Source organism: Cetorhinus maximus, chromosome 9 (genome assembly GCF_964194155.1).
Source record: "Cetorhinus maximus chromosome 9, sCetMax3.hap1.1, whole genome shotgun sequence".
Classification (NCBI taxonomy): Eukaryota; Metazoa; Chordata; class Chondrichthyes; order Lamniformes; family Cetorhinidae; genus Cetorhinus; species Cetorhinus maximus.
In genome coordinates this window covers 87,507,514-87,528,465 of record NC_135887.1, presented here as the reverse complement: position 1 = coordinate 87,528,465, position 20,952 = coordinate 87,507,514, and the positions used below count along the sequence as shown (strand labels likewise).

Below are 20,952 nucleotides of genomic sequence, written 5' to 3'. Positions count from 1 at the left end.
TAGATGATTATTTAAATAGAACCAATGTGCAGTTACAGGAAAAGGTAGGAGAATGGCACTACATCATAATGCTCAGAGAGCCAGCGTAGACACGACGGGTCAAATGGCCTCCTTCTACACCATAACAATTTTGTGACCCTATGTATGCACCAGACCAGGTAATTACAGCAAACTTCCTTCCCTAAAAGGACATATGAACCAGTTAGGTTATTACACCACCAGTTAGTTTCATGGTCACCATTATGGATATTAAAAAAATCTTTTTAAAATCTGAATTCAAATTCATTTTAATAGACCAGGCTTCTGGATCACTAATCCAGTAACATAACCACCACACCAGTGTGTCTGTGCACAATCAAACATTTTAATAATATTTAGCCATCCTGTTCCTGTATCCCTCAGCTCCTTTATCTTTATCCACGCATATTGTAATAAAATAGAACCTGTACTGTCTTCGAATCCATGGTTTCAAAGTTTGTATTTTTTGAGATAGACCTAACTGGCACCGAAGCAGAAACTTCAGCTAACTGGTGGAAATCTGATGCTTCAGTTTCCCTAAGAAAACACAAATAGTAACTTTAGGTTTCTGGGGAAACTAACACTGGTTGAAACCAGATAAAATGACAGCCATTTGAGCTCAGAATCCAGTGGTACATAACTGGCAGGCTGAATCCAGGAGCTGGAAATAGACAAATACAGCTGTTTCTATTACTCAAAGATAACATTGGTGGATCCATGCCATCAAGACTGTTGTGAGCAGAGTTGAAGTTTTGCAACCGTGTGAGATTTTGGTGAAGACTGTGCCTGTGGAAAACAGGGTAGTTGGGTGCTGCTGTGACCTAGGGATTTTGGTTTAGTAAGGTAAAATCTTGTCCATTGGTTTTTTGGGGGTTTGATAGTCTCCAAAGGGATCATAACAGTACTTAGGTCATGGCTTTGCTATTCATAAAGATTCAAGTCATACAAGAAAGGGTGCACATTTTTTTTGCTAATATTCAAATCAGGTTATATTGACCATCATGTAGTAGGTTTGTTTTTCATGTGAGTAGGGACTTTAGTCACCCAGATATAATACAATTCCCCAACTCAAGTAGTCAGAGGGCTGAATATTGAAGGATGAATGAGCGAATCATGAAATCAAGATCCTTTAACAAACATTCAGCAAGTGGCTAACAGGTCAGGTAGCAAGTCGATATTCCAGACCAGCCTTCAAGCATCTGTGCAAGTGTGCCAATTTAGACTGAATTATGGAACATTTCACACCTAGTGCTTATTCCACATCAGATCCTACCAAAAAGAGATTGCGTTAATACATTTGGTTTAAGAGCTAATTTCAATCTAAAGATAAATGATTGTTCTCCAATTCCTCCCCGTGGTTTTTGGCTCAAGAAACATCAATGACAAATGAGCTGCAAAAGCTATATTCTAGTTTAGTTTTACACTATTTTAATAAATGACATTCAGTTTAAGTCTTATAATTTGAAGAATAAAGTTAAGACTATATCTCAATTCTTTTATTAAGTTCAATAAGTTTTAAAAATGAAAGTTTCCCCTCATTATTTAGACTTTTGAATACGATTTATTTACAAAAAACACTTTACACCAAGATACTCATTACAAAGGTAGACACTAACACAGCTTAGACTTGCATTGCATTTGAAGTCATCTTGAACCCTGAAGTTTCAGCCTCTTGGCAGAATTACGAGTGTTGCACCAGTGCAGTTTTTCAAACACCAAGGGTATTTTTGTCATCAATTTTCTCTTCCTTTCAAGACAACTCTTGCCAGGGTAGGATTCCTGCCAAGTGACCGTCCTACACACAAGTCTAAGTGGTGGATGTTAGCTGGCCATTTTGTGAAAAGAAAAACAAACAGATAAGCCCGATTCTGTCCTCGGACATCCCCATGCACTTTCAACAAGGGAAAACAAATTAGAAGTGGGAACGCTGGTCATTTTCCTAGTCCTTAGCCCCAGAAGTGCTTTTATTGATTTCAACATTTAAAAAAATGCCATCCCAACTGAGATCAGTTAACTCCAGGAACTGAATCTCAGTCCGCATGGCTAGATATTTCTAGTATCTTTGTTTAAAAAGTGCTATCCTATAACTTCCAAAAAATTAATGGCATAATACACCCAAGATCAATTATTATTTAGTTAGAAAGTATTGTTCCAATGGAAACAGAATCCTTTTTACAATGTGCACTAAAGATGAGGTAATTTCTCCAGTTGAGAATTAGAAACCAACCTATTTCAAGCACCCAGCATCAAGCATTTGAGATAAGGTGTGCAGCCAGATGCATGACAAAGCTTCTTGTACTCTGTCCCAACGACAGAAAAGCACCCCGTACTGCACTCAAGATTTCTTCCCCCTTGCACCTGGTGTAATTTCACACATCAGGCATTGAGCTGGCCAATAAGTACAAATTAGAGAGTTTTGTGCTGCAGGCTTATGCCACAGCATGAACTGGTTCAAGACTTCCCATGAACATGTTGTGTATGACCCTTACAGAAAGCAGGCAGGCAGAGACTTTCATCCCATCAAGATTTGAACTTAGACACCAAATAAATTCAAATGAAAAAAACCTGTGTACTAAAATTCAAAAACTTTAAAACAATAATGCACAATAAGATTTCTGAGGAGCAGCCAAGAGAGCAGTTCATCTTCAAAATTAGACAAATAAATCAGGCAACAAAGATACAATATAGAAAAGGGCAAAAACAATGAGAGCAGGTGATAGTTTTACTTGTTGCAATGTCATTTGATATACAACAGGGATAGTTCAGTATTTCATAAAACCATAGGATACATTCTTAATGCTGTTTAATACTGGCGGTGACTGCCACACTGCAGAACTAGTGCGTTTCAGGTAACGTGGCTTGCTTTTACCAAAGATACCCTCAAGATTTGGGGGTTGAATGACACCGAAGAATTTGTCTAGATCAAGTGGGTGGTAATACTGTTTGATGAGCGCTTGCTGCAATTGTTTACCTGATGACAGAAAAACAAATTCCATTAGAATTATGGCATTCAAACACAAAGTGATGCACTGAAGCTGGAAGGCTATTTACAACTCCTCAGATTGAAAATGCAAACTAATTTAGCTGTATTGCTTATATAGGTATGGGACTTTCTATATTACCATGGGAGAGGGTGGGGCTGCCATTTATACTGTTTCTGGCGTATGGAAAAATTCTTCAAAAGTGATTAAGAGTTCATCACAAAAAGAACACATGTACTTGAGAAATAGGATGGGGACAATAATAGATCCTTAGGGCAGATCCAGAGGCAACATTGCAAGAGCATGAAGAGAAGCTATTGCAGATAATTTTCTGGCTACAACCAGATTGGAACCAGGAGAGGGCAGTCCCAACCAGCTGAACGATAGAGGAGAGGCACTGGAGGAGAAATAGTGTGGGTAACCATGTAACAGATGTATACAGGCCAAGGAGGATGAGTGTTTACTATAGTTAGGCAATATGTCATTTGTAACTTTGAGGGGCAGAAAAAGGACAGCCAAAAGCCATGCAGCTTAGAGTCTGAAGGTACAGTTGTAAGTGACTTAAGGGGGAGCACAAGGAGCATGCAAGAGGATAGAGGTGGACAAGTTTAGCAAACACACTTAACAAGAAGGTCAGCAAAGGAGGATTGGAACAGTTGCAGAAGTGGTTCACAAGAAGGCCCTTTAAAGAAAGTCAACAGGGGTACAGAGTAACTGTGGGCTATTCTGGTCTGGGATGGCAGGAATGCAAGCAGACAGAAGAGTAAAGGATTAGTGTTGGAATAGAAGGGAAAAAGAGCAAACAGCTTGTCTTCATTAACAAAAGGTGCATTCTGTAAACTAATGTGGATCTTTGCAAGTTTTTGGAATACTGCAGAACAGTACAGATGTAAAAGTTAGGTCAATTGCATTCTGACCTGTTTATCTACACATCCTCTAACAACTGATAAAACCTGTTAATCCATATGTAAATTTATCCAACAGTGGCCCCTCCTCTTTCAATTTGTAATCTAGAGCTACCATTTGGTTGGGTGTGGAGAGGAAAGAAGAGCAGAGTCACCAGTGATAAGGCCCATTTGAAAACATGCGCAACATGTTTATCTTCTCTACCTTGTTACATACAAGGATTTAGTTTGCACTGTGCAAAAATTGAAAAAGGAAGAAATGCACACTTCAATCTTTTCCTGTGAGCCTACACTTTCAATAGCCCTTTCTGAAAAGTAGAGTGGGCTCAGATGCAAAGCCCACACAAATGCACCTTCCACCAAGAGTTAAAAACAGAAGATGCTAGAAATATTCAGCCGGTCAGGCAGCAGCTGCTGAGAGAAAAATAAAGTAAACTTTTCAGGTTGGTAGCAGAATATTTCCAGTGTTTTTATTTTCCAATTTCCACCATCTGCAGTATTTTGCTTTTGTTCAAACAACAGTCAGTTCATAACAAATCAAAAGTAGGAGGACTAGATGATTTTCCCTCTCCACTGTTGCAACCTATTGTTGCCCTGATTGAAATCAGCTAATTGATCAGATACTGAGATCGAACTTACGACTTGGTTGACTTGTATGGATTTAAATCAACTTAGAGTAAAACAGCACAACTACACCAGAAGGTGGTTTCCTAAAAACAATTAAAATTGTCCCTCAAAGCGAAGCCTCTCTCAATAGCCTTAAAATCAGGTATTGGCAACTATATGCTATGTTTTAAAATATACAATCCTTAAATGCCTGCTCTTAGATGTAAATGATACTTGAAAGTATGGACCATGAATAGATTGAATTGCAATTCAGTAAGTTTTTGGTTTCATTGCAGAAATAGTAAACAGACTCTTTCTAAATTGATCTAAGCTCGCTCCTTACCATTAGCCCAAGTAGGGATGGGTTTACGGGGTGCCCCCTCGTCATCTGTTGAGTCATCACTTTGCAGGTCCATTCCATAACTTTCCAAATTTACTTTGGGCAACTTGATTTTGGAATAGCTATTGGGAGTCATAGTGTAAGACTCCAAAGCTGGAGAGTGCTGGAAAAAAAATTAAATCCATTAAAATCCCATAAGTTGTTGAACCATCAGCAATTTCTAACAAGATCCCAGTTCAGTTTCTTCATTAGAAAAAATACTCCTCTTAACCTTCTACCCACCAACACCCACATGGGACACCTCCTCGCTCACCCAATTCCTTCCCCTTTCCACTAACAGGCCACAGATTTCCTGTGGCTGAGAGGACTACTTACACCAAGCAGGTACCAACAGCATTTTGAACAGTTGCCAAAAGGTATGCAAGCAAAGCCTAGTGAAGAATCTCCAATTTAAGATACAACCAACCACTGCTATGCAAAGCTGCTCAATTCACTTGGAAGTGGTGGTCAAATGGGGGAAGAGAGAAGGGAGAGGATGCAAGAACAGAAATATGAAATTTGCATTATTTTTAACATGAACAAATTCAGAATAGCTAATGCAGCAATTATGGTTAAACTAGGAAGATAGCTAATTCTATCACTTGAGCACAATGACACTGACAACATTGAAGGATGAAACTTCAGAATGTAATAGGATATTGACCAGGACATGAGGCCCTCTCTGATTGCATGTTTAACAGTGTTTTAAACAACTTTTGGGTCAAAGTTAAACTCAGTAATTGGACAATGTATGAATGATTACTTTTGTACTATTTTCAAAAACAGAAGCATAAAGCAAAATTAATTTTCTTTGGCTACCTTCAAGGAAGGCTACTTTGAATGCCATTAAAATCAAATTGTTGCAGCACAGATGGAGGCCACTCACTCAGTCCATTGTACTTATGCTAGTTCTTTGAAGAGCCAAATAGTGCCACACCCCTGCTGTTTCCTCATACCTGTAAATGTTCCCTTTTCAAATATTTATTCAATTCCCCATTGCAAGTTATTATTGAATTTGCTTCCACCATCCATCCTTTCAGGCAATGCATTCCAGCTCATAACTTACTATGTAAAACCATTTGTCACCTCTAGTCTTTTGTCAATTATCTTAAAATATGTACCCTCTCATTGCTGACCCTATCACTGAAACGGTTTATTATTTATCAAAATCATTCATGATTTTAAACACCTCTTTACCTTCTTTACTCTCAGGAGAGCAACTCCAGCTTCTTCAATTAGTGGACAGACTGGAGATGTTCATCTCTGATATCCTAGTAAATCTCTTCTGCACCCTCACCAAAGTTTCCACATCCTTCTTAAAGTGCGATGCCTATAACTTAACACTACTCCACAGCTGAGGCCTAACCAGCATTTTATAAAAGGTTCAGCATAACTTCCTTGCTTTTGCACTCTTATGCCTCTGTTTATAAAGCCAAAAAGATTCCACAACTGCCTGTTCAATGCCTTGCCACCTTCAAAGATTTGTGCACACACATCCAACTCTCTATTCCAGCATTCTCTTTAAATTGTACCATTTAGGTTATCTTGCCTCTAATCCTTCCATCAAAATGAATCACTTCATCTGCCACATGTCTACCCATTTCACCAATCTACGTCCTTCCAAAGTCTTTTCTTAACCACCACACAAACACATTCGTGTTATATCTTCCCTACAAACTTTGAAATTTAAACCGTGTATATTGAAATCTAGGTCATTGCTATATACCGTATCAATGAGAGTAGTGATTCTAGAATCAAGCTTAGGAGGACATCACTGCATACTTCCCTTCAGTCTGAAAAACAACTGTTGATGACTACTTTGTTCCTTCACCAATTTCATAGCCATGCAGGCACTGCCATTTTAATCCCACAGGCTTCAATTTTGCTATAAGTCTATTATGTGGTACTTTTATCATACACCATTTGAAAGCCCATGTACACAACTTCACTACATTATCCCTCATCAACCCTCTCCAAAGGCATCAAGGGGTATAGGGAGAGAACGGGAGTATGACGTTGAGATAAAGGATCAGCTATGATCATATTGAATGGCGGAGCAGGCTTAAAGGGCCAAATGGCCAACTCCTGCTATTTTTCTATGTTTCTATCAGGCTGACTCGCCCACAGTTGGTAGGTTTATTCCCACTCCCTTATTTGAATAGGGTGCAATCTCTGGAAGTTCAAAATTCCCAGGAATTTCTTCACATACAATTTCTAGATGTAGGTCTGCTCTGTATATAGTCTTAATACAAGTGTTTTGAAGGAGGTCTTGTGGCATAGTGGTAGTATCCCTGCCTCTGAGCCAGAAGTTCCAGGTTCAAGCTCCACCCCAGGACTTGATGGCCAAAGGAAGGAGTGTTCATAATGGGACCAAACAGGTTCAGTATCAACTTGTAAATCCTTGCAACATATGCCAATGGCAGCCAGCAAAAGCAGGAGAAATCCTTGGTCAGCCACGTGATGGAAAGAAATTAGACCCTCTATCATCACTACCCATAGCTCCAGGCTACTAGCAGCATTTAAAAGTGCACATTGCCACAGCAACTTTGACTCCCTTGGGAGGTCCAGTTGGCTGGACAGGCGGTGCAGGTCAGGTTGGTATCAACAGCAAGGGTTCAATCCCTGTTCTGGCTGGGATGGATTTGGGACCTGCCTCCTTGGCCTGCCCATGGTGGTAGATCATGATGCTATGGGTTAAACCTGCCCTTAGGCAGAAAACTCATGAAAAAATGCTTTTAAACATTTGAAAATTGTTAATTATCTGACATACTGTACTCTATTTTCCCTCAAATCTGATTAAGGCTAAGCTCAGGCTAAGGGGGGATGGGAAGGTGGAATTATTTTTTTAAATTGTAACAGGTGACCTGCTATCCAGTGTTCAAACATATTCCTTAAATCTAACTGAAGACTCCATGATTATACAAAACTCAAATGAAGAAGAGTGTCTCCTGCCCTACTTCATTGTCACCCTCCCCCAGCCTAGATTATTAAAACACTCACATGCATCTCCACAGTTACATTCAATATATTTTTGTTGAAGACCTCTTCCTTCACTTTCTTGTCCTGTTCTTCCTTCCATTTTCTTTGCTGATCTCCACAAAGTCTATTCTCTTTTTCTTGCTCCAATTTCTGTTCTGTGGTTCTCTCATTTTCTAAAGACTGACTTTCCAGCTCTGGCAATTGCTCTTCCTACAAACAGGGACACACAAATATTAACCTCAAAGGCTAAAGTGTTAATTCTCTTTCCACTCCCACCATGAACAAATTGACCTCCTTTGGGGTCAGTGTACTTATGTAAATGTAGTGACATTCACGTGAGGTTTGCACAAGATCACAAGGCTACACAGGCATTTTTTTGGGGGACTTGTACGTGCAGTAGGCCTGATCCCCTTGTTGATCTACACCAAACCTTGCTTGAGCAAGGAATCAATTTTAAAATACTCAATGTTTTCAAATCCCTACATGACCTTGAAGCTTCCCAACTTAACTTCTTTGGACCCCACACCTTTCAAAATCAACAGAAAAAATTTATGGTACAGAAGGAGACTAATCAGCCCATTGCATCTGTGCTGGCCAGGCAACAGCTACCCAACCTAATCCCACCATCCAAGTTATTGGTTCATGATCTTGTGGGTTACAGCACAGTGCACATCTCCAAGTATTTTTAAATGCAAAATTCTTCTGCATGCCTCCAATTCTAGCCTCTTGTGCATCCCCCATTTTAATCATTCCACTATTAGTGGTTATGCCTTCAGTTGCAGAGGCTCTGGAATTCCCCATAATCTTTGCCACCCCTCTTTCCTCTTTTGAAACTTAAAAACTTCTTTTGACTAAGCTTTTGGTCGATTGCCCCACTATCACCTTGTGTGGCTTGGTGTCAAACCTCTGATAATGCCCCTCTGAAACTCCTTGGAATATTTTACTTTGTTAAAGGCACTACATAAATGCAAGTTGGCTGTTGAAACTCATTATTTTCTCACCCCACTAAAAGTCCAATTTTAGCATCCCTATTCCTCTCCAGAGAAAAGTTGAGGGGAATGAACCAGGGACCTTCCTGGTCTGCATAACTCAACTACTCCACAAATAGCTTCACTAACTTAATTAGGAAAGCACTGAATACAACTTTCCAAAATAGAAGTAACCTTCTGAAAGTACAGAGGCCAAAATTAAGCATCTATTTTGCATCATTTAACTAGTGCACTAGTGTCATTACCACTGGAAATCATTCTAAAATTGATATTTGCTTTCAAATTACTGAAATATACTGTACAAAGATTAGCAACTAGACAATTTTTCCACTCAAATCCCTCTATTCTTTAGTTCTTCTGCTGCAAAAACCTTCAATTTAATACATATGTAGGACATTTACTATGTAACAAGAATGACACTTGCAACAACAGAAATGGTCTGTAACAGTCAGTTCCCAGGGTTGCCAAAAAATCCTATACCGCAGGATGGAACTGACAGCAATAATATTGTAGTTCCACATACACTTGTCCAAGACATGACCATGACTTAAATATTTCAGTTTGTAGTCCCACTTAGAAAATTTGAGATCATTTATTAAAGGGTGTGGTATCTGGAAGACACTGAATTCCCACCAAGATGAGGCCCGTTACCTGCTTTCTGCCTTTCTCTTGTGCTTCCTCGTGAAGCTTTTCTGTTTCTCGTTGAGCCTGCAGTGCAGCATCCTCCCGTGCTGTTCGCTCCAGCTCTTGCTGTAACTTGAGGGCCTTTTCTTTCTCCAGACGTTCACGTTCTCTATTAAAAAGAGAAATTTGTTATTCATTCTAGTTCTTGCAAAATTCTAGTTTTGAAATAATGCATTTAACATGAGTCTAATGATCTCAAACTCCAGCAACGAGGGAAATAATACACATCAGAATTCCAAGGTAAACACCTAACCAATATAATACTTGCTTTAATCTAAAAAGATTCTCCCTCATTTGCTCAAGTTTGAACTTATATTGGAGGAAGATCATGTTGGCTTGAATCTGTGCAGCTGCTTGTAGATTCTGTTCAACGAATGTGAGAAAAATAGAGAAGCGAATCACTAACATCCTGGGGGTTACCACTGACCAGAAATTGAACTGGACTAGCCATGTAAACACTGGCTACAAGAGTAGAATCGAGGCTAGAAATTCTGTGGCAAGTAACTCACCCCATGACTCCCCAAAGCCTGTTCACTATCTACAAGGCACGGGTCAGGAGTGTGATGGAATACTCTCCACTTGCCTGGAGGAGTGCACCTCCAACAACATTCAAGCTCGACACCATCCAGAACAAAGTAACTCGCTTGATTGGCATCCCATCCACCACCTTAAACATTCACTCCGTCCATCACCTACACAGTAACAGTGTGTACCATCTACAAGATGTACTGCAGCAGCTCACCAAGGCTCCTTTGGCAGCACCTTCCAAACCTGCGACCTCTACCACCTGGAAGGACAAGGGCAGTGGATGCATGGGAACACCACTACCTGCAAGGTCCCCTCCAAGTCTCTCAATCCTGACTTTGAACTACACTACCTTTCTTTCACTGTTGCTGGGTCAAAATTCTGGAACTCCCTCCCTAACAGCATTATGTGTACATCTACACGACATGGATTGCAGCAGTTCAAAGCAGTGGATCACAGTCATCTTTTTAAGGGTAATTAGGGATAGGCAACAAATGCTGGCCTAAGCAGCAACACCCACACCCTGTGAATAAGAGGGTCAGTGTCAGCTTAAAATATTTTTTAAAATGGCTAAGGAGGATGGTATACTGTGTGCGCACACGTGTGTTTTATATCTCTCACAGATGTTTGAAGGTGGCAGGACAGAGGGTAATTAGCAAAGCATTTGGGATCTTGAGCTTCATTAAAATGAGTACAAAAACCAGTCAAGTTATGCTGAAGATCTGGTTAGGCCACAACTAGGTTCTTACATATGGTTCTGGCCACCACACCTGGGAAGGATGCGAGGGTCCTTGAGGGTATAGAGGAGATTTATGAGAATGGTTCCAGGGATGAAGAATTTTAGCACCAAAGTTAGGTTGGAGATGCTGGACTTGTTCTCCTTGAAGCAAAGGAGGTTGAGGGTATATTTGAAAGAAGTGCACAAGATTATGACAGATTTAAATAAGATAATCAAAAAAAAGCTGCTCCCACTAGATGATAGAAGGACTAGGTTACATAGATTTACAAGATTTTGGGGCAGAGATATAGGGAATTTCAAAAGGAAACTGGAGGGGTATTGAGGGAACTAAACATGCATAGTTAAGGGATAGAGCCATAGAATGGTTATAGTACAGAAATAGGACAGCTCTAAAGACAGCCAGCATGGACTCGATAGGCCAAATGGCCTCCTTCTGTGCCATTATGACTATCTACAGGCTGCATGCTGCGTTTATTCCAACAAAATTCTATCCAATTTGAAAATGATTTGGGTAGAAGTATGAATTACATCCTCAGTGGTCTTCAGTGAAGTCAACTGCCTTCCTTGGTGGGACAAGCAAAGAGGGATGGAGACACTAGGCCTTATACTGGAGCCTGGGGGGGTGGTTCCTGAGACACAACGTCATGTCAAAGAGAAAAAAAAAGTTCTTGCAAGTTTTAGACTAACTGATGAAAGCATATTAAATCTTCACTAATATATTACCATTGCATTTAATGTGGAAAACAGTTTAATTCATGGGTAGAGTTAGGTAAGTCCTAATATTCACAAAATCAACATGAGACCAGTGCCAATTTTCATGCAGACCTTTTAGACTCAAGCCATTCACCAGAACAAAGATTATAGCCTAGCTTTTCTACCAATTGCAAGTCTACAGCAGAGCACACCATTTCAAAAAAGTCACATTAGGGTATTGCAGCAAGACAACCCGATTTAGCTTCTTTTGTAAGGATTGGAATGGCATCAACAGAATTTAATTTTGATCGTTTATGAATGTTTGAGAAACCCAAGTAAGATGACTTGGATTAGCAGCGTTTCAGTTTCGCAATGCTCCAACTTCCTGTCCTGATATAGAAAAATGATCACTTATTGGAGTAGGAATGCTACACTGCACATTCTATTCCAGTTCACCTACTGGCAAGACAGTATAAATTGAGTATTGCTGAAAAAGAGAGACATATTTAAGCTTTTCATCTTGCACTCATCAGGACACAAGAATACCAATATAAAGGGAAAACAATTTATACTGTATATGAAGAGAGTGCTGATTGGTTAGTCAGTGGCGTTGCCATGGAGAATATACCAGTGATGGTGGCTGACAGTTAACTGCCAAGCAGTGTTTGGAATTTGAACCAGGCAGCTTGACCCTGATTGGTCAGTCAACCAATCAGCACTCTTCACATACAGTATAATTTGTTTTCCCCTTATACTGGTATTCTTGCAAGTGTCCTGATGAGTGTAAGACAAAAAGCTTAGACATGTATTTTTTTTTCAGGAATACTCAAGTTGTGTACTACCAAACGACTAACAGTATAAATTCCTCAGCAACTGGTACTATCCAATTACTGCAAATTTAAAACAATTGTTGAAACTCCAGTTTCACCAACCACTGCATTCTGCCCGCTGCAAAAAATTCACCCGAATATTGTCTTATCTTTCCACCAGGACTGGAAAGAGAATGTATTCACTGGGGTTTAAGAGAAGGAAGAAAGGCTGTTATCCAGATTTAAAAATGTAAACTTTTCGCATTTACTTGCTAGGAGCTCGGAGAAAAAACAATTCAAGTTGCAAGTCTCAAGACACTTATGATCATCTTTTTAGCATTACCCATTATACTCTATTGTCATCAGGATTTCTAAAATACTGGATGGAATGATTTCATTCCATCTCCATTTAATCTGTGTAAATACTCAGCGGTACAATTAAAAGGTTCTCTCCTTCCAAAAGTTCAACTCAAGTATTTTGAGCTGTATAATACTTAGGCAAAGTATTGGAAGCTACAGCTCTCAATGGTATAGGACAATGGTTCTCAAAGTGTAGTTTGCAAGAATCCACCTGGTGGTCCAGGGGCTGGTCCAAAATACAAATCACTGCCATACAAGAGTATCAGCCAGAATCTTCACCCTACTACTCATGGCTCCCACATAAATGACACAAGTCACCATAAGCACAAGCAATAGTTTTAAAAGCAAGGTTTATGTTACTGTAACATACTGTACAACTGCAACATCAGATTTTCAACACTTATGGGGCTGAAGACAAAGAGGAGGAATTGGCTAAACATGGAGCACAACACGAGACTGAGGTTCTCCAGCTTCAAGCCAGTCAACAACTCATTGGTATCACAAAAGCAGCACCAGTCTTCAAATTAATTCTGATCAGCTTTTTGCAGTGGCAAACAAAAGGGGCAGGGGTAGGACAGGTAGGTAGCCCACTGGGTCTTTTGCCCCCTTGAGTGGTCCTCAAAACAAAGTTTGAGAATCACTGGTATTGGGAGTAGGAAAAATTTCAAATCAAAGGGAAATGAATCAGGAGTACCACAAAAAATGGCCATCACATGAGAGCATTTGGGTCCAAGATTAATTTTCTCTATGATATGGTTATGACAACTGCAGCATTTTATTGCTCCATACTTCTCTGCCTGGATGCTCTCTTGTTCCCGCATTCTTTCCCGCTCCCTATCTGCGGCCAGTTGCAACTCATGCAGTCGCTCCCTCTCAAGCTCAGTTTGCTGCTGCTCTTGAAGCTTTCTGGCTTCCACCATTTTACGTTGCCGTTCAAGCTCTTCCTCCTTCTTGCGCTGCAGTAGCTCTTGGCGTTCTTCTTCCTGCAGAAGTAAGCACTGATCAATTGTTCTCAGTTTGTCAGAATTGAATGAAGGAGTTGAAGCTTTTGTTTAATAGATTTAAATGCCAGTTAAAATGTGTCATAATTCTTTAAAGAGCTACTAAAGCCGTCAGAATCAGCTGTGGCAAACAAAATCAAGAGGGAGGTAGAAAAGAATCCACAATGTTAGTTTACTCATGCTCAAAAGTTCCTGTATTTCAGATACGCAAATAAAGGAAAGGAAACATTAAGCACTAGCTAACCATGGCATACCAGGGAAAATTTATTCAAGGAAGGAAATAAAGAGAAACAGAACCTCATCTTCTAACATTATGTATTTAGTACTTTGATGTAGTTACTTGCTGTAAGAGAGAGGCTATAAGCACCTTATTTATATAAAAAAAAAATGACTTGGTCTTCCCAGGAGTGTTTTGAGGTTTGTGGGGTGGTCCAATTTTTTCCTAATTACTAGTATCTCTTTTGGCAAGACAGTAGTAGTAAGACTGGCCTAGGACAGGGTGTATTAACTTCAACTGGTATGCCACTATGATCAAGGTTCAAGGAAAACAGATACTTGGGTGAGATGCAAGGAGACTTGCAGCTACCATTAAATTGCATCCTAGCACAATAAAACCTCTTACATTGGGAGGGGGAGTAAGAGTGAAACACAAGAAATACTAAGCAAAATATTTCAAACATTTTGGTCCAATATAAAAAAGTCTCTCTTCTCCCTCCCCAAAAGAAAAATGTCAATTTTTGGAAGATTGAAATATGTCAAGGAGATAATTAACTTCATCTCATTTCATCAATAGCACATCTGGTGATATCAAAACCTCCTCAGTTCATTATGGCCCATATATAGTATTATTCTTGTTGCAGCTGTATGAATGAAGATAGTTCCAAGTATGCTGCATCTCCTTAACAGTAAAGTTTTCTCAATGTATACAGATACTCCGTGTGGGTGCTTTAGGTGCCATTTGGTGATCATCAGGCCTGTTGTCCTACACCTGGTAAACACTGAACTTGTAAGTTAATTCAAATAATGCATCCCTGAAAATCTTTGGTAGAGAAGTAATCACCAACCAATGATCTTAAAATAGCTGAAGTTTTCTTTAAAAAGAAAAAAATGTTAACAGTTCACTTGATGGCCTGGACAAAGCAGGAGAATTGGTCATCAGGCTCAGCTCTGATCCCCTCATGTCAAATAGCCTATTGACACAATTTTCCTTGGCTCAATATTGAAGGACACAGTACACAAGTATTATACTATCAGGACTCATCACCTCAGGGGGAAGGGAAACAGAAATAACAGGAGAATAAAAAAGTTACTTCAGTGGTACAGCAGCCATACCAGCTGTTGCAATTTCTGTTTTCTGATTTCCTCTTCTTGCAACCTTCGACCTTCTGCCTCCTCCATCCTTTTAGCAGCCACTTTCTTTTTAGCTTTTTCTTCAGCAAGTCGTTCCTCACGCATCTGTTAAGGGATACAGAATGCTACACTGATCTCTCCAAGTGAGGCTGTATAATATATAAAGGGGGTGGGGGTGCAGAGAAAATGTGTTTGTTTCCCTACTTGTTTGGCGACTGGGTTACTTGCAATAAGCAATGTTTAGGCATCAGAGTTATTATACCTTTTCATTCTTCTCATCAATCTGTGAATTTTTTTGCTTAATTTTTCTCTTTCTCTTTTCCTCCTCTTGCTGCTCAACTCGGGAACGAGTTTCCAAAACACGTTTCAGCCGCATTTCCCGCTTTCTATTCAAGGTAATATATGAAACGCAATTGTATTCAAAATTCGTTATTCAGAGAAGCATGAATGAAAAAGAACGATAAAACCTACCTTGCCTGCACTGCCTTTCCATAAACCTGCATTCGTGATTTTTGGTCATGTCAATACTCCTCATTCAATTTTACTGAATCAAATGCAATGCAGTTAAAGGTTTTAACCATTATAAATTTACACAGTGGAATCTAAACTCTCAACCATTTTGAGATCTGTAGAAGAGAAACTTTGCTTTTATTTTACAGCTTTGTTTCCTTATTCTAGCTCTTGCCACCTATATGCCTCTTAGCTGTCCTTGACCAGGACCTTCATGGCCCCATTCCTGGTCAACTTCCATCCCCTAATGCTGCCCCATTCCTGGTCCACTTCCATACCCTAATGCTGCCCCAAGTGAAGGTCTGACACTTGGTCAAACTGGGCATTTTAATGTGGCACATCTCTGCTTTCCTCAACTTTTTCTACTGTTACACCACACCTTTCCCCATTTTAACAGAACCCCCATAGCTTGCTTTTTTCCAGTCTTCAAACACTGTTCCAACTCCATTACCATGTTTCTTCGGTTATCCTGCTCCTTTATTTCCTTTTCCTTTGAAAATTTTCACTTTTTGGAAATATCTCCAGTTTGTCCAGGCCACTGCCTTACCCCTGGACTTACCTCCACCCTTCACTGATTCCCAGAACTAATATAGGAACCAGCAATTTGTCTAGGCAGTGCTTAAAACTCTATTTGTGCATAACGCTTTAATCTTTAAAAAGTCACTTGTTTGTTCTCCGATTAGTACTGAAAAATATATATGATGGGATATAGAACAATGAATCAGTCTTTGTCTTGATCCATTACTTTGCTTCAGCTCCACTTAAAATCCAGTATCTACTCCTTCCTAGCACTTTTTGCTAACTGTGTATACTGTCATACTCAATGATGCTATGAGAAACTGTACATGAATTTCCTGTAGTGATCAGACTCAGTTAATGAATACAAGGTTTTTTGTATACAAGACAGCAATCGATTAAGCAGAAATTTCAGTAACTCTACAGAGTCATCTGTGGTTAGAATCTGAAGCTACATTGAGATAGCTGACACAACAGACCAAAAATCATGATAGAAGGAATAAAATGCATGGAGCAGCATGCATACCCAATTCAAGACTTGAAATATAGACATAGCCCCATCCATTTTCTAATAATATAATACTTTGTGTCAAGGAGGCTCATAAATGGCCACTAGGACAAAATGTTGGAAAGCTACCAATTCCCACAGAACCATACACAAGCACGAGGGGAAGAGTTTGGCCAGGAGGGGAGCAGCATTTGGAAGTTGGCAAAAAGGATAAATACATCCATGATAAAAAAGTTTAGGCATTTCCAATTTGGGGGGTTATAATAATAAAGTCAGTATGATATTTCTAGCTAGCTTCCAAAAACTTATGAAAAAGCAAGATAAGATTTGGAGATTTATGGGCACTGAAATGACACAGTGGGGTTAAAGGTTTTCAGGAACAAAAGGTTCAGTTCCTGGTTTGTAACCAATATTTGTTAAAGAACTTGCATAAATATAGGAGCTCATCACACTCCAGTGTACTTCATATACAAATAATTAGTTTGAAATGGTCCCAGTAATCAATGAGAAGCTCACTGGGTGCTGCTAGCTGAAGAAAGTGTTGGCCAGGATTGAAAATTTCTCTTCAGATTGTGCAATGGGGTCTAAAGCTTTTAAATCTAATTTTTGAAGAGTGAAAAATGTGGCCATATCTGGAGCCAGCAGGGCAATAATCAGATATTTAATGAAAAAAAAACAGCAATCCAACAAAGAGCGCAAGAGCTTTCATGAATGATTGTGCTGTATATTTTATCAGATACATTCTATTCCTCAGCTAGCCTGAGTCTGGAATATTGCATTGACATTATTATTAATTAACAGCACATTTTCTTACTTTTTAAGCTCTTCCAATTTGTGTTTCTTCTCTTCCTCCACTCTCTGTATCCTTTCTTCCTCCTGTTCTTGCTTCTTCTTTAGATTTTCCAGGCGGATCTTCTCCTTTTCCTAACATATGCAGAGGACAATTACAAGGCAGCCAATCATAACATAATAGATGATTTTTACTCATTTAGTGAAAAAGTACCTTTAAAAAAAAAGAGGAAAATAGCAGTAGTCAGGGTTGGATCAGAAGTCCATTGTCCTCCAATTTACAATTAAAAATCACACATCCTTACAATCTGCTTCTCCATTATTCTCCTTCACACAAGCTATTTGAATAACCAGAAATTCACAGGACAGGACACCTTCAGTGGCCAGCTTCTAAGGCCAGGAAAGTAAAATAAAATTCCAATGGGAGTATAAGATGTGGTAAGCGTAGTTTCCAGGATGCTCCAAACCTGTGCCTGCCAAGCCTTGAAATCCAAGTCAGTAAGATTCTTTTAATACGAACACATAACTTGAAGAAATTAAAAAGCTATTAAGCATTTAATACAATAAATTAGTGCATGCAAGGCTAAAATAAAAGTCATTTTTCCCCACTAGTAGCGAATAAGGCATCCAGCTGAGGACTAAATTCTTAACAGTCTCCTGGTGTACAAAGATATATAAATATCCTGAAGGCAAGGCAGGCGCAGATACCTTGGGATCAACTTTCAAAGGCGTGTTGCGTTTGATGAAGGACTTCACCATTGAGCGGCCAACCGAAACAGGAGTCATCAGCAATTGATTCTTCTGAACTGCGTGGAGGAAGCTTTTGTGTTTTGGTCGAACTACCTACAAAAGCAAAAATTGTTAGACAAACTCACTGATCTGTGTGTATGCTGAGTTGAGCAGAAATATTTGCAATCACACATTTAAAAAGCAACTTAAATTCAAAGAAACAAAATCGATGGTGAAATAAAAGTCTCTTGATACACAAGGATTGCAATCTTATTTCTGGTCCCATTTATCCCTTGGAGCAGAAGTAACATTTGTTCGAACACATCAATTGTCAAGCTTTGTAGCCTACAGTTAAATTTTCCTTCAAAGCACAGCAAACCATGGTTGTGGATCGTATTGGGTCCTCTCACCCTTTCAAAACTTACAAAAGACTATCCAGTTGGGAAACTTACTTTAGGAAGGATGGCAAAGCCATGGATATATTCAGATATATACCAGGATAATCACCAGAAGTAGAAAGACTTTACTTATAACATTAATAAAACTAAGATTCTTTGTTACCAAAGAAGGTTAAGAGGAAATTATAAGTATAGAAGTTTTTGGAGGGGCAGGTAGAAAACAAATCGCTTCCATTGATTAGGGAGTCCATTGCTTGAACACAAATAGGTAGTTTACAACAATGCTAACCAAAACAGCTGTGGAAGCTTTTAAAAAGGGAAATGGTAAATAGTGCAAAATTAAAGTGGGTATGGTAAACAGACTGGGAATTAAAGGATTGCTCCTGTGCTAGTTCTCTAATAGAACAATGGGATCAATTATCTTGTTGTCCTCTAAACTTTTATGAGGGTGAAAATAAATTGTGCAAGAGCAAAAGGTCATTATGTAGTTTTCACAAGGATATCGTGAAGAACATCAAAAAGATAGCATCCCCCATATCCACCTGGCAGATAGGGAGGTTAAACAAGTATACGTTTTAAAATGGGGTAATGCAAAAATTATGGAAAGTTTTACTTGCAAGACTTACTTTACTAGCAGGACAAGGTGGTGAAGGGGTCTTCTTTCTTGGTGGAGAATCATCACAGTTCAATACCCCAGAGCTATTAAGCACATCTTCCACTCCTTGTTTGCAACTATTTTTGCATCTAAGAGCGAGCAAAACATAATGCTAACGATGTTCCAAATTAGATGACCAAAACAGTATGATCCGAGCCTCTGTAATCCTATACTTTTGTGTCATTTTATTTTACCAACATTCTGGAACAACTTTTTTTATATCTATGTTTATCAGGCCACATTACAGAACTCTAATCCTTACTTGACTAAAATTCCCTTCGCTTAAGGATATTTAACAGAACTTGCTGATGCACAGAAACCAAGACCACTTAAAATTTTAAATATTATGGCAATTGCTTTGGAAATTATCTCCATTCTATTAATTATTGCGCTTCCAAGCACAAGGAGGCAGGCAAAAGGCCGAATGACCAAGTTCGTCCACTATCATTTAGAGACTGCATGAGATTGTCATATCATGCCACATGTTTCAGGCTTCAGTTTAACAAAACTATGCCTCCATCTGTCCCAAGCTAAGAATCAGACTGTTTTCTAAAGTTGCAGGGATAACTACACACGCCAAGAATTGCAACAATAGCCTCGACATTTAGGGAATGTGGATTCCCAGATCATTTACGAACTCCGCATACTACCACAGAATTTTTCAGTCTAATCCCTCTTCGCACGAACATGAAATATGCAAAACAGTCAACCAGGAATTTTATCTTTTGGTATTTGGAGCCAGAAATAAGTTAATAGAATATTGGTCATATGACCAGTACAACATTTAATTTCAGGATATTAAGCTTTTCATGCATTTAAAATCCAGCTTACAATAGTCCACACACACAAACTCACCCAAGCCTCTGATTATCAGAATTGTTGCTTTCTGTGGAGTTAAAACACAAATATCAAAACACCAAGAAACAAAAAAAATCCTACTCTTAACAAAACTGCAATGGTTACTAGCCAGTTTCAAAGCTGCTGTTCAATCTACTCATTCAGTAGCTTTCATTCTGGTACTCAATTCCTGTTAAGCATCAACCAGTTTCCCTTCAGGTCCATTCCAAAATAGGTGTACACTGAAGAAATGAATCCTTTTCTCTCCATTATTGCTTTGGTCTTGCCCCTTCATTTTGAACTGGAAGCATCAAGTGCCCCAGGTCAGTTGCAGTCTAGATGCAGTTAAATCCCATCACTGATCTAATGGCACTTACCAACTTTTTAATTTGAATTCCTCCTACTCCTTAAAATCCCAATTTATGGTAATTTGACATCAGTGATCACAAGGTTACTGGATACCATAAATCAAGGACAAAAATATCACTTGGAGAAGCATGGGTTATAGGGGCAACATCTAGGCTTGGGCTGACAAGTGGCAAGTAACATTTGTGCCACACAAGTGTCAGGCGATGATCACCTCCAACAAGAGAGAATCCAACCATTGCCTCTTGATGTCAATGGCATTACCATCACTGAATCCCCCACCATCAACATCCTTGCAGGGGGGTAGGTGGGGGTGAACTGGATTAGCCATATAGATATTGTGGCTACAATAGCAGATCAGAGGCTAGGAATAGCGCAACGAGTAACCCACCTCCCGACTCCCCAAAGCCTGTCCACCATTTACAAGGCACAAGTCAGGAGTGTGATGGAATACTCTCCACTTGCCTGGATGAGTGCAGCTCCAACAACACTCAAGAAGCTGGACATCATCCAGGACAAAGCAGCCCACTTGATTGGCACCACATCCACAAACATTCACTCCCTCCACCACCAACACACAGTGACAGCAGTGTGTACCATCTAAGTCCAGGAATTCACCAAGGCTC

The 20,952-nt window shown here is 39.4% G+C and overlaps 1 protein-coding gene across 2 annotated transcripts in view; it reads right to left on the bottom strand.

Annotated features, from left to right (window-relative positions):
- Positions 1-1,556: 1,556 nt before the first annotated feature.
- LOC144684802 (inner centromere protein-like) overlaps positions 1,557-20,952 on the bottom strand; it is a 78,322-nt gene continuing 58,926 nt past the window's right edge. For both annotated transcript variants that reach the window (XM_078549037.1, XM_078549039.1), the window contains 11 exons: positions 19,979-20,009; positions 19,095-19,212; positions 18,050-18,184; positions 17,367-17,476; positions 15,281-15,404; positions 15,001-15,123; positions 13,457-13,650; positions 9,509-9,650; positions 7,890-8,078; positions 4,854-5,013; positions 1,557-2,989 (listed from right to left, as the gene is read on the bottom strand). In XM_078549037.1, coding sequence (XP_078405163.1) covers positions 2,781-2,989; positions 4,854-5,013; positions 7,890-8,078; positions 9,509-9,650; positions 13,457-13,650; positions 15,001-15,123; positions 15,281-15,404; positions 17,367-17,476; positions 18,050-18,184; positions 19,095-19,212; positions 19,979-20,009 — 1,535 coding nt within the window. In that variant the 3' untranslated portion in view covers positions 1,557-2,780. The remainder of the gene's footprint in view (positions 2,990-4,853; positions 5,014-7,889; positions 8,079-9,508; positions 9,651-13,456; positions 13,651-15,000; positions 15,124-15,280; positions 15,405-17,366; positions 17,477-18,049; positions 18,185-19,094; positions 19,213-19,978; positions 20,010-20,952) is intronic.